General features: G+C 47.5%; 1 protein-coding gene across 1 annotated transcript in view; it reads right to left on the reverse strand.

The window, feature by feature from the left end:
* Cryl1 (crystallin, lambda 1) overlaps positions 1-12,460 on the reverse strand; it is a 118,955-nt gene that overhangs the window by 73,054 nt on the left and 33,441 nt on the right. Inside the window, exon 3 of the mRNA NM_175757.3 lies at positions 7,761-7,887. Within this exon, the coding sequence (NP_786933.1) occupies positions 7,761-7,887 (127 nt within the window). The remainder of the gene's footprint in view (positions 1-7,760; positions 7,888-12,460) is intronic.

Consider the following 12,460-nt stretch of genomic DNA (forward strand, 5'->3'; position numbering starts at 1 on the left):
AGACAGCTTAGTCAGCACCAAAAACATCCATCAATAAAAAGCATAGCAATCAGAAAATTATTCAGATACCTGCAACAGAAAATTTTAAAAAATTAAAATTAAAATAAAAAAAACCCTGCTAGAGACAACGAAGGAGTTTAGCAAGACCCCAGGATACAAGGCTAATGAACAGAGCAACAGGAAGGGGTTATTTTTGATGGAGCTATTGAAATGGGACTAAAATCACTAAGTACTTACAAATATATCTGAGAGAATGCATGCAAATTTGATGTTAAAATCTACAAGACACATGAGAGAAAATTGTAAACACTAACTAAGGGGACATACCATGTACATGGCTCCCAATGTGTCCCTTGTCACAAGTCAGTTCTCCATACTAATCTAGAGTCGCCCAAAGGTCAGTCAAGATCTCGGAGGGGTTTCTTTCCCTTGTTTTTTCAATATGGGAATCAGGTAGGGTGGAGCACACATGTGGGTGCTGGTACACACGTACACAGTTCTCTTGATGAGGGTCAGAGGTCAACAAGCATGGGTCACCACCACGTGCCTTCTACCTTTTGTTTGACACCGGATTTCTCACTCACTGGCTTGGAACTTCACCACTCAGACCAGGCAAGCTGGCCCTAGTGCTTTGATGGTCCAACCTAGACTGACCTGGAACTAACAACAATCCCCCTGCCTTAGCTTCAGAAATACTATGATCATAAGTGTGTGCCACCACACTCAACTATATTGTCTGGGGTTTTGTTGGGGGTGGTGAGTAGAGTTGAGTTAATGTATTTATTTATTTTTTTATTATGTGCGTGTTTGTCTAAATGTCTGCCACATGTGTGCCAGTACCATGGAGACCAGAGAGGATGTTGGTACCTGAAGCAGTGGACTGATAGGCAGTCATGAGCTGCTGAACATAGGTGCTGGGAACCAAACTCAGGTCCTCTGGAAGCACACACAGCAAGCATTCTTAGCCCCCGAGCCACCTCTCCAGCCCGGTATATGTTTTTATCACATTTGTTTATTGACTATGTGAGTGTGCACTGAGGAACCCATGGGGATCAGATGGCCACTCTCGGGAGTCAATTCTTTCCTTTCACTGTGTGGGTCCCAGGGATTAAACGTGGGTTGTCAGGCTCCATGGCGAGCCCCAAGCACCTTCACCTGCTGACCCGCCTCACCAGTCCCCAGATTGTTTTCTTCTAAATAGTTTCTGTCCATGATTGGCTGGATCCACAGATGTAGAACACACAAAATTGTACCATCCTCCCCACTCCCCAAACTCAAGTTCCTCTGATTAAGCCTGAGATCTAACCAGGTGAAATGTCACAGGCACAGTGAACACTGAGACAAGCACACTCTATGATATGACAGCTTGCCTATGTACAGTAACACACGTCTGTCATCCCAGTGCTTGGGAGATCAAGCCCAACCCTAGCTACATAGATAGTTTTATGCCAGCTTGGGCTGCATGAGACCCTGCCACAAAGCAAACAGACAAATGAGTAAATCAGCCTCAACCTCAGTAAACCCAACTTTATTGCTTAAAAGTTGAGGAGCACTAAAGCTACATTCAGTGATAGAATGCTTGTCCAGTAGACACGAGACACTGGATTCAACCCCCAGGCAGCAATGAAACAAACAAGTATTTTAACATAGAAAACAGGTGTCACATGCCTGTTGCAAAAAGACATTCCATAGAAGAACCATGGAATCCAAGGTGTCGCATGCCTACTGAGGCCTGTTGCAAAAAGGCATGCCACAGAGGAGCCATGGAGCTCCAGTTTTGGTGCATGCCCCTGCCAGCTCAATGCTGCCCTCTCAGAGACCTGTGCTCCCTGAACCACTCCTGTGCTCACTAAAGAACCATTGTGAACCTCACTGACTAAGACCAGAGGTCTACTAAGCTGCTACTCTTTAACTGAATACAGACATGCTAATAATGCTGCCGATCAAGAGTGCAGCTCCCTGGGTCTGGAAGTCCTTTCTAAATGAGGCCAGTGCCTTCCATGCTGTCAAGAAAGGGGAGGTCCAGATGGGACGTCCCTTCCTCTGCAGGGTCTGTGTGACTAGAGATTCTAGATGTCAGCCTTGGCCTTGCCTTTGGAACAAGCTCCATTTGAACTTTGAGTGAATAGGCTATCCTTGTGGCTCCCACTCGGCACCTTGATCCCCAGGGAGCATGCTCCAGCAGTTAAGGAGCTGTAATACTCTAATGGAGACTTTCAGACAGGCTTTTGAGATGCAGCCTGATTTCCAGTACAGTAGACTTTCTTGCCAGGCGGGATTTGGTTTCAAAATTGCACTACATTCTAGAAATTCAGGTTTCCTTCTTGGAGGCTCCCACATTTCAAGAGCGCTAGGAAACCTCCTTAACAGCACCTCTGCCCTCTGGGCTTTGTGTAGAAGACTATGTGGGGGTGGGGTGGGGACTAAGCACACCTCAATGGGGCCTTGGCAACAGGAACTGAGCAAATCCTACACTGGGGATTGGTTCTGGCTGAAGAGCTGTGGAAGGCAAGCTCCCTGGATATTTCCACTTATCCTCAAGCTCTTTCTCCTGCTTTGGAACATTTCCCTAGAAAAACAATTTTGAGACGAGAAAAGAGCCTGCAAGCAAACTATTTTCTACAAGAAAGGGGGAACTGTGGGAACCAGGAATGGGTGCAGCTCCTGAGTCAGTAGAGTGGGACAGGCTTAGTGACACGCACCTGTGATGACAGTGCTTCTGAGCAAGAGGCAGGAAGGCCAGAAGTTCAAGGCCAGCCTCGGCTACATATTTTCTACAAGGAAAATGGAGTTGTGGGAACTGGGAATGGGTGCTGCTCCTGAGGCAGTACGAGTGGGACAGGCTTAGGAACAAGCAGCTTGGGCCACATTCGATCCTGACTCCAAAAAGAAACAAAAACAAAATCCGAACATCCTGAGGTTTATAGACGCATCTCAGCGACAGAGCTGTTCTCTGGCTGTGTGTGGCATGTGGATGGGCTTTGGAAATTTAGCTTTCCTGACATTTGTAGAGAGAAAAATCACGTCCAAACACCACTGCACTTCTATATGATACAGTCTTAAAGAAATTAAATACAGCAAGAAGTGGATTTGTTTATGGATAATGGACCTAAGAAAACATTTAGCTCTCTGTGAGATATATGTGTACCTATATGTATGTGTATATGTGCATATATTATGGGTATGTATAGACACACAATACATAAATGTCTGTGAGATGGGATCTTGCTGGCCTCCAGTCTGCATCGATCCCTTTGCCTCGACCTTTTAAATGGTGTAATTACAGGAATGACTCACCACGCCTAGCTGTCTCCCAGTTGTATGTTTAACATTCCTGGATACTAGAAACATTAGCACAGTCTTTAGCCCATGTTGCATAGCCATGGTTTTTCTATGGGGGTTTCTTTCATTTGTTTGCCTGGTAAGCCAAAGTTGAAACACTGATAGGTACTAATTACAGCCGTTGGATTATTAAGTTTATCATGTGCCTGACACGGTGGCAGGAGGATCACAAGTTCAGGGACAGCCTTTGCTACATAGGCAAGATGGTTTAAGCAAGCACTTGAGACATAGCTCGGCCATGGAGACCTTGCGTGCTGTGGCTTGGCAGTGGAGAACTGGCACACCACATGCCACACCCTGGTGCTCGACACCCAACACAATGAGGAAGTAAGAGTTTTAAAAATATTGTATAAAGAAACTACAAGCTAGGCAGAGAGGCTCGTGACTATAATCCTGGCTCTTAGGAGGCTGAAGCAGGAGGATATCCTTGGGTTCCTGGCCTACATAGTCAGGATAAGGATGAGATTTTGGCAGGGGGGGGGGGAGGGAAGGTGGGAGAGAGGGGGAGGGAGAGAGGGAGGGAGAGAGAGAGAGAGAGAGAGAGAGAGAGAGAGAGAGAGAGAGAGACACGTATACAAACATACCCAAGAAAAGCAACCACGTAGCACATGGGTTATCCATGCTTCCCCTCCCACCTTCCCTCTGGTTAGTCTCACCCTGCTGGACATCCTTTTTGGAAGATTCTAATCAGGATATAAATTATAACCCAAACTCTCTCTCTGAAGGAACATACCAAGCGCTCCAGTGCTATTGTTATCCTCGCTCAGCACATTAGAAATGTTAACTCATTTCATCTAAGTAACCTGGAGCTGGCACTTAAGTCACCCAGAGTCACCCCCTGCCTCCTGCTCTCTCCTCCATGCTGCACCTGTTGCAGTCACAGGGACCTTCTAGGACATACACACTCATCGCTCCTCTCTTTCCAACCTCCTTCCCCACCCCCACCCCCACCCCCAAACTCCACTAGTCAAGTCCTCTGCCTCAGACCTCCCCAGCCCTGTGCATTCTCTCTCCCTGTTTCTGGATTCCTGTTTCCCAACGTACTCCCTTACAGGAATTAAACCTATCAGGGTCTGAATCACCCTCTCCCCACCACCACCACCACCCACCCCCAGCTCTGGTTGTTCCGCATAACAGACAGAGCTCAACACAAACACATTCCTCACTTGGAAAACAGAGACAGACCTCGCTCTGGCTTTAGCAGCACAGAAAATGCCACCTCTTGCCCCATGCCATTCATTTGCTGTCAAAACTGTGCACGGCATACGATTTGTAAAATAACTATCACTTAGGGAGCATTTGCTGGGTCAGGCCTTATACGATAGCTAGCACATGTCCTCTAAGGATTGACTTTATAACCAAGCCACTACAGTGTCTTCATACCATTGAATATCTCCATTTTAAATTTTATTATTTTATCTTACATGTATGAGGGTTTTGCTTGCATGTATGTATATGTGTCTAGAGAGGGTGTCTGGTTTCCTGCACCTGGAGTTACCAATGGTTGGGAGCCACCATGTCAATACTGCAAACTGAATGTGGGTCCTCTGAAAGACCAACAAGTGCTCTAAACTGCCATCCCGTCTCTGCATCCCCACACTATGCTAGGTGAGGTGGCTGTGGTAATGATCTGCTTGACCAGTTTTCAAAAATGGGGAGAGAAGTCAAACAAATCCCCAGGCGTAGTTCTGCCTGCCTACATTCCTGCACTCGGGAGGCTGAGGCCACAGAGTACTACTTGAACCTGTGAGTTCAAGGCCAGCCTCAAAACCATAGCGAGAAAGTTCTTGAACAGAGGATATTCACTATATTCAGCGGGGCGTGGCTGGCCGCCCACGCGTGCTGGGATATATGTTAATGTATCTAAAGACAACGCCAAAGGGAGCCAATGACAGGCCATCTCATTGCAAATCATGAGTGTCCTTTTGGAGAAGAAAACAATAGCTTCAACGTTTGAGAATTAGTAACTTCAGATGGGGTCAAATTTATTCCTTTCTGTTTCTGGGAGGTATTGGGGAGGGTTGAGATGGTCTCACAGGTGCAGGCTGCCTTAGAGCTCAAGAACTACCCAATGATGACCTTGAAATTCTCCTGCCTTCTCCTCTCAGATGCACAGAGTACTACGCACCCCCATGCCTGGCCGGGGGTAAAACTTTACGGATGACTTAGAAAGACATACTTATGAGCATTTCTGAAGAGGCAAAAATGCTGTGCTCTGGGAACCTGGCTAGAGAGACCCAAGGTGTGACAATGTGCTGGAATGAGAGAGGCCAGGCAGGCCACAGGGCCGAAATGCTGTGAAACGAGAAACTGGAAATATTACAGTGTATGTCAACATATCCACATTTCAGGTCTCACTCCATAACTAAATCAGACGTGTATGTAATTATAATGTGGCAGTTCCACCACTTAAATAGATGTGTCCATGCCCCTGCATCAGCAGGCTCCAGGGATTCAACCAGCTTCGGATTGAAAATACGAAGGAAAAGAATGAGCCTACACTAGACATCTGCAGACTTTTCTCATATCACCCCCTAGACCGGACAGCACAATCACTCAACACATTTGTGTATGACAGGCCATGGAGAGATCGTTTCTCATGAGGCACCTGTCAGGCTTGGATTTTGTACTTACAGGAGGCCTAGACAAGTCCCATGGAGATGCTGACAGTAACTACATCAAATCAACCCCCAAACGAGGTGATTTTTAATCCCATCACTGCGTAAGTAGAGGCTTGCCTTCCAGGAGAGTCACCCTATATAGATGCTGAAATAGAAATCCCCATCCCACTCTAGAGAGAAGTGAGTGCCCTCATGCAAATGAGGAAGTGGAGTTCTGAAGTTAGTGGCAAAGCTTGCCGGTCACTGTGCACCACGACTGTCCCCAGGCCTTTTCAACCTGAGTCTGTTCTGAGCCACAGGCTTCAGAGGAGGAGGCTCCCTCCTGTCTTTGCCACTATCTGAATCGTTCTACCTCTTCCTGGCAATCCCAGTATATGAAATACACACATGCGTCTAAGCTAACCCCACAAGAAGAAACTGCTCCACCAAGACCAAGACCTAGGTGGCTTCTGTGCTCCCCAAAAGCAAGCCTGAGGAGTTCACGCTGAAGTAGGACATCCGCAGGCTCCCCGCAGGGCCCCACATTTCACACCACCTGCACCAAACCAAGAGACAGAGAAGGACAGAGAGTGTGGTGTGCATGCCTATAATCCCAGCATCCGGGACACTGAAGCAAATGGATTGCTGCAAGCTCCAAGCCATCCTGAGCTACATGGTTAAGACTCAGCCAGACTTTGTCTTAAAATGGAAGATGTGGGGGCAGAGATGGAAAGGGGGGTGGAAAGGAAGAGAGAGAGATCCCTCCAGCCACTGAGTCCCACACTACCCTGTGGGTACCCAAACCACACAGATGGTCCCAAGCACTGTTTGTGTGGTCTTTCCTAAACATGCATGTATGTAATAAAGTTCCGTTTATCACGTGAAAGACTTACAATGACTAACAGCAATAACCAACAATAAAGAAACCCATAATGACACCCTGAGAAGTGCTATGTGACTATGCTGTCTACATCTGGTAAAGTGGAGAACTCGGAGCCACAGAGACAAGGAGCCAGCCTCTTGGCACTGAGTTTGCACACGAAACCCAATTGGCCTCTCTGGCTTCTCCATGTTCTCAGAGTATCCCCTTAAAAACATGAACACTGGGGAGTATTGGGAACAGCCTCTGAGGTTTAGGTAAACTCATTCCAAGCTTATAGCAGAGAGTGACAGGTACACTTAAGGTGGGCAGGGACAGCCAGCAGGGTGGGCACATGAGCTGTGGAGACAGTGGCTGGAAAAGCTTCTTCCCCGCCCCTACAGGCTAGGCTCTTGCCTGGAGCAGCCACTGCCCCTCTCCAGGAAAACATAGAGGAAGCCAGGTCTTTGAGAATTCCTTTTTCCCTCTTTCGGTGAGGTTGTCCAAAACCCTAAATGCTGTGAAAGATTTTCTTTTAGGTAATGTCCTTCAGCTTTCTCCTTATAGAGCAAGAATGTGTCCATTTCAGATAAAGCCAGACCTGGCGGTACTCACCTTTAATCTCAGCAATCGCAAAACAGAACTCTGTGAGTTCGAGTCTAGCCTGGTCTATATAGCAAGCTCCAAGAGATAGAACAAAATAAATAGTGTCATCAGTCCAAAACTCCTGTTTTCCTCGACATTTGAACAACTTTAAGACACATTGTCAGAGCAGTTGATGAGGATGAGCAAGAGATGTTTTGACGACCCTGTTTCCTGTCACACAGAACAAAATTCTGACCTTGGAGGTACAAAATATCTACATCTTCCACAGTTGGATCTTGTCCTTTGCTTCCTTCCAGAGAAGCTGGAAGACGATCGCGGGACTCTTCAAACCTGGGACCTTGGCTTTGACTTACCTGAATGTGCATGGCGCCCTCTACTGCTTCGGCGAGGTTACCGCAGCCACTGATGAGAGAGAGCTGCTGCTCTGCGCCCAGGGAGCCTTTGAGAGAACCAGACTGCTCCAGCGATTTCATCTCCTTCCTGCAAAGGAGAAAACGGTCACCATGGCAACTGACAACGAGTTTAAAGACAAAGCTGGACAGACCCAATGCAAAGTCACAATGAGGCACAACCTCACACCTTTCGGATGTGACTATCAAAAAGGAGGAGGAAGAGGAAAAAGAGGAGAGGAGAGGAGCGGGGAGGGGAGGGGAGGGGAGGGGAGGAGAGGAGAGGAGAGAGATATATGTTGGTGAAATTGTGGAGAAACTCAAACACTTGTTCCCTGCTGGGAAAGCAGACAGTGCCTCAGCTAAGGGAGTCAGCATAAAGATTCCTCAGAACCTTAAAACAGACGCATACAACATGATCCAGCAGCTTCTAAGTAACAACTAAGAAGACTGAAAACAGCCTTTTTTTTTGTGTGTGTGAGGGTGCATATTTGTGCACATGTGGGTGCACAGAGAGGCATCCATGTACAGTATGAAAAGTGTGTGAAGTCCAGAGGTCAGCCTTGAATTCCATTCCTCAGAAACCATTCACTTCATTTTTGAGACAGGGTCATTTAACTGGGTCCTGAGGTTCACTGATACAACAAGGCTGACCTGCACTAAGCTGTTGGGATTTCAAGCCAGAGCTGTTACACAGAGAAACTCTGTCTCAATAAAAACAAACAAACAAAACCTTAACCACCTCCTCAGGCCCTAAAACACAATCTTAAGGATGTTCTGTCTAACCGTGCTCACAGCAGCACTGTGGAAGCAATAGAAGAAGCGTCTGCTGCTGATTCACAAGAAGTAAGATGGGGCATGTGCATATGATGAAGCATCATCCACCCTTACGGCGGTGGATAGATTAGTAAATGTGCTCTAGCCAAAAGGAATACCACTCAGCCGGTAAAAGGGAGGGGACCCTGGCACACACTCTGTGGCTGACCTTAAAGGTATCCTGCCAAGTGAAAATAAACCGTTCCCAAAAAGGCAAATTGTGAGAAAGATCGTACTTGGATATGGTGCCAAGGGCAGTCAACTGGGAAGGGAAAGCAAGGTGCTGGCTCCAGGGCTGAGGGAGCGTGGAGAGAGGAGCACAGAGCTTCTGCTCTGGAGGACAGAGAGCTTCTGCAGGCGCATGGTGCTGGCGACTGCGCAGCATAGCCCGTGCCCCGTGCGTTAACTGACCTTAAAATGGTGAGACAGCGGATTTTGTGACACATATTTTGTCGTGTCTTGAAATTTTTAATTAAATTAAAAAATAAAGGCTGGGGTTGGGGATTTAGCTCAGTGGTAGAGCGCTTGCCTAGGAAGCGCAAGGCCCTGGGTTCGGTCCCCAGCTCCGAAAAAAAGAAAAAAAAAAGGGAAAAAAAAAATAAAGGCTGGGCTGGAGAGATGGCTCAGTGGTTAAGAGCACTGACTGCTCTTCTAGAGGTCCTGAGTTCAATTCCCAGCAACCACATGGTGGCTCACAACCATCTGTAATGGGATCTTCTGGTGTGTCTGAAGACAGTGACAGTGTACTCACATAATAAATAAATCCTAAAAAAAAAATAAATGGTGACACTAACTCAGTGGTGGACTGTGGACGTTCATTCTCATTCTGGCTCGGTCCCCTGGGCATAGAAGAGTTAGTTAAAAAGTGTCGTACCAGCCAGTTATGGTGAACCTATAATCACCCCACTTAGAAAGCTGAGGCAGGGGATCCTGCGTCTATGAAACCAGACTGGACCACAGAGTGCAACACTGTCAAAGGAGGAGAGAGGGTTGGGGGAGGGAGCCAGCTTCCCCGTGTGCCTGCACAGTTACACTGGGCTCGTGTTGCTTGAATGGGGAGCCCACACCCTCATTATCTAACTATGTAGTCAACGCCACTTACAGTGCATGCACCACTGAGCGGCAGAACACACACTAACCACGCACAGCTGCCAGGCAACATCTGTGCCCCCCCCAAAAATATACTGTAGATTTTAACCAGCAAGTCGAACATCTTTTAATTCATTTCACATCAAAATTTTTACCTTTCAATGAACAAATACACAAAAAATGGTGCATGTTAATAGAGCGCCATGTGATGCTTGACACATTGATGGTCAAAGCAAGGCACGTATCCGTCTCACTTTGTAAACATTCAAACATCTCTTCTAGGTTTTTGAAAAATATAGTTTATATAGCGTGTGAGATATGTGTGCTGTACCTCTAAATGTACCTCGGTCCCCACTGCTCAACCTGCCTGGCCTTCCCCACCCTCCTCACCAGCCTCTGGTAACCACTTTTAACATGGAAGGAAGGCCATGTGTGCCACTTCTTTCTGCCAGGGTTTTTTTTCTCTTTGAGGCACTGTTCTTCACCCCAGAGCCAGCAGGAGCACCCTGAGGGATCAAGCCAGGCCTGCGAAAGTGAGGAGGCCACACACTGTGAATGCCAGGGGTCTCTCAGGAGAGAGGGGAAGACAGACCTCACACAGGGTTCAAGCTATCCCAGGGTTGTCCAGGGGAAACCTCTGGGAGTGGGCTCACCACGTTAGATGCTGTCAGAAAGCAGCACGATGTCGCACACTTCAAGGACAAGGCCTACGTTAAAGTTGTTTGGACAAAGGAGTAACACGCACTCGATTCCACCAGTAGAGGGGCACTTGGCATCTGTGAGGCCCTCATCTTCAGGACACCCTGTGGCCTCACCTTGTCTGTAATTAGCCACAGCGAGCCTTGCTCTCTCTTGTTCTGCCAAAAAGCTGGACTGGTGGCCTTGAGCAGAGAGCATCACGGCACAGCTCTGAATGCATTACATAGAGTCAGGGGCCGTTACCAGGTTTAGTGTGGGTTTTGCTTTAATTTTGGTTTAGGTATAAAGAGAGTACCTTTCTGTTGCTAGGGGAGAAAAAAAAATAAGATATGCCAAAATATAAATAAATGTTCACGCTATCATTAACAAAAATAATTTCCATGTGATGACAAGTCTACATTGCTAACTTGGAAAGATTTCAAACCACCCAGTTGACACACCTCTGGGCAGGTCTGTGAAGGTGTTCCAGAAGAGGTTAGCTGAGGAGGGAAAGACCAGATTTGGGGCAGCACCATCCCATGGGCCTGAGGCCCAGACTGAAGAGGGAAAAAGCAAGATGGCTGACAGGATCACTTCCTGACTGGGACACCTGGTGTGGGCAAGTGCCTCAAACTCCTCCTGCCTCGCTTCCCATCATGTGTGCTGTATCTTTTCTTAAATTGTAAAGCAAATAAACCCTTCCTGCTGACATTGCGCTTTCAAATATTTTATCATAATGGCAAGGAGCTAATACTTCGTGGAAAACAAGCCCAAGACCACCATGGGCCCAGGCGCTGCAGTCTCTCCTGGCACAGGCAGAAAGGGCACCAACAGATTGTCACCACACATGGGAATTGACTTTTTCATGAAGGGTCTTTCTATGTAGCTTAGACTGGCCTTGAACTCACGAGTCCCCTGCCTTGACCTCCTGAGTAGCTTAAAACACACACACACACACACACACACACACACACACACACACACACACACACACACACACATAAGCACACTAGTTAATAAAATACTCTCTTCCTTCTGAGGGGTTTATGATGCAGTGTTAACCATTAACTACTCTTTCGTTTTAAATTTATTTTATTTATTACTATTGGCAGGTGCATGATACAGCAGTATGTGGAGGTCGGAGGTCAACATTGTGGCAGGGGCTCTCTCCTTCCTCCTCAGTGGCTGTTCCAGGGATTGAACTCAGATCGCCCAGCTTGTGTGGCAAGTGTTTTCACCTGCTAAGCATCTTACTAGCCCCTGAGCCTGTCTTTACTGAGCTTAATTAGCCACTGAGGCAAACATTTCTGAGTCCATTCCTCCACTGCTGGTGGACACCAGAGTGGCCGGTTATTAGGTGGCATTCGCTCAGTCCTGTGAGCTTTCTTGGCAGACCTGTGCTCCATACTGCCCTACTATAATGGCAGTGCCAGTTGACATAGTGAATTCCTTTAGTCCCCACTCTTTACAAAGCACTAAAATTCATAAAATAAACAACACACCCTAAAGAGATAGAGCAAGAACACAAACCTGGAGGCATCAGAATGCCCACATATAGACACAGCGCATCGTGAAGACCAAGGCCGTGTGGCAGAGCAACATGGGGGGCAGAGATCCCTGCGGTGAGCGCACAGCTACAGCCAAGAGACTTGGCAATGGAAACAGAATGAACACAGAAATGAACGGGGCAGCCTTGCAGGTCTGTGCTGCTGGAGAAGGCACCCACAGGAGGAAACTCTCCATGCTGGGAAAGATGCATCAAAATCCGAGAAGGACAGGGTCATCCTTGGAGGCCAACCTGGGATACCCGAAGTTTAAGATCTGAAACTACATAGGCTTCAAAAGAGAGAGGGGGGGGGGGGAAGGAGGAGGAAGAGGAAGAGGAGGAGGAAGAGGAAGAGGAGGAGGAGAGGAGAGGAGAGGAGAGAGGAGAGAGGAGAGAGGAGAGGGGAGAGGGGAGAGAGGAGAGAGGAGAGAGGAGAGAGGAGAGAGGAGAGAGGAGAGAGGAGAGAGGAGAGAGGGGAGAGGAGAGGAGGGGAGAGGAGAGGAGAGAGAGAACTTCAAGAATTCCATACAATGAC

This window comes from Rattus norvegicus, chromosome 15 (assembly GCF_021556685.1).
Source record: "Rattus norvegicus strain SHRSP/BbbUtx chromosome 15, alternate assembly SHRSP_T2T, whole genome shotgun sequence".
Lineage (NCBI taxonomy): Eukaryota > Metazoa > Chordata > Mammalia > Rodentia > Muridae > Rattus > Rattus norvegicus.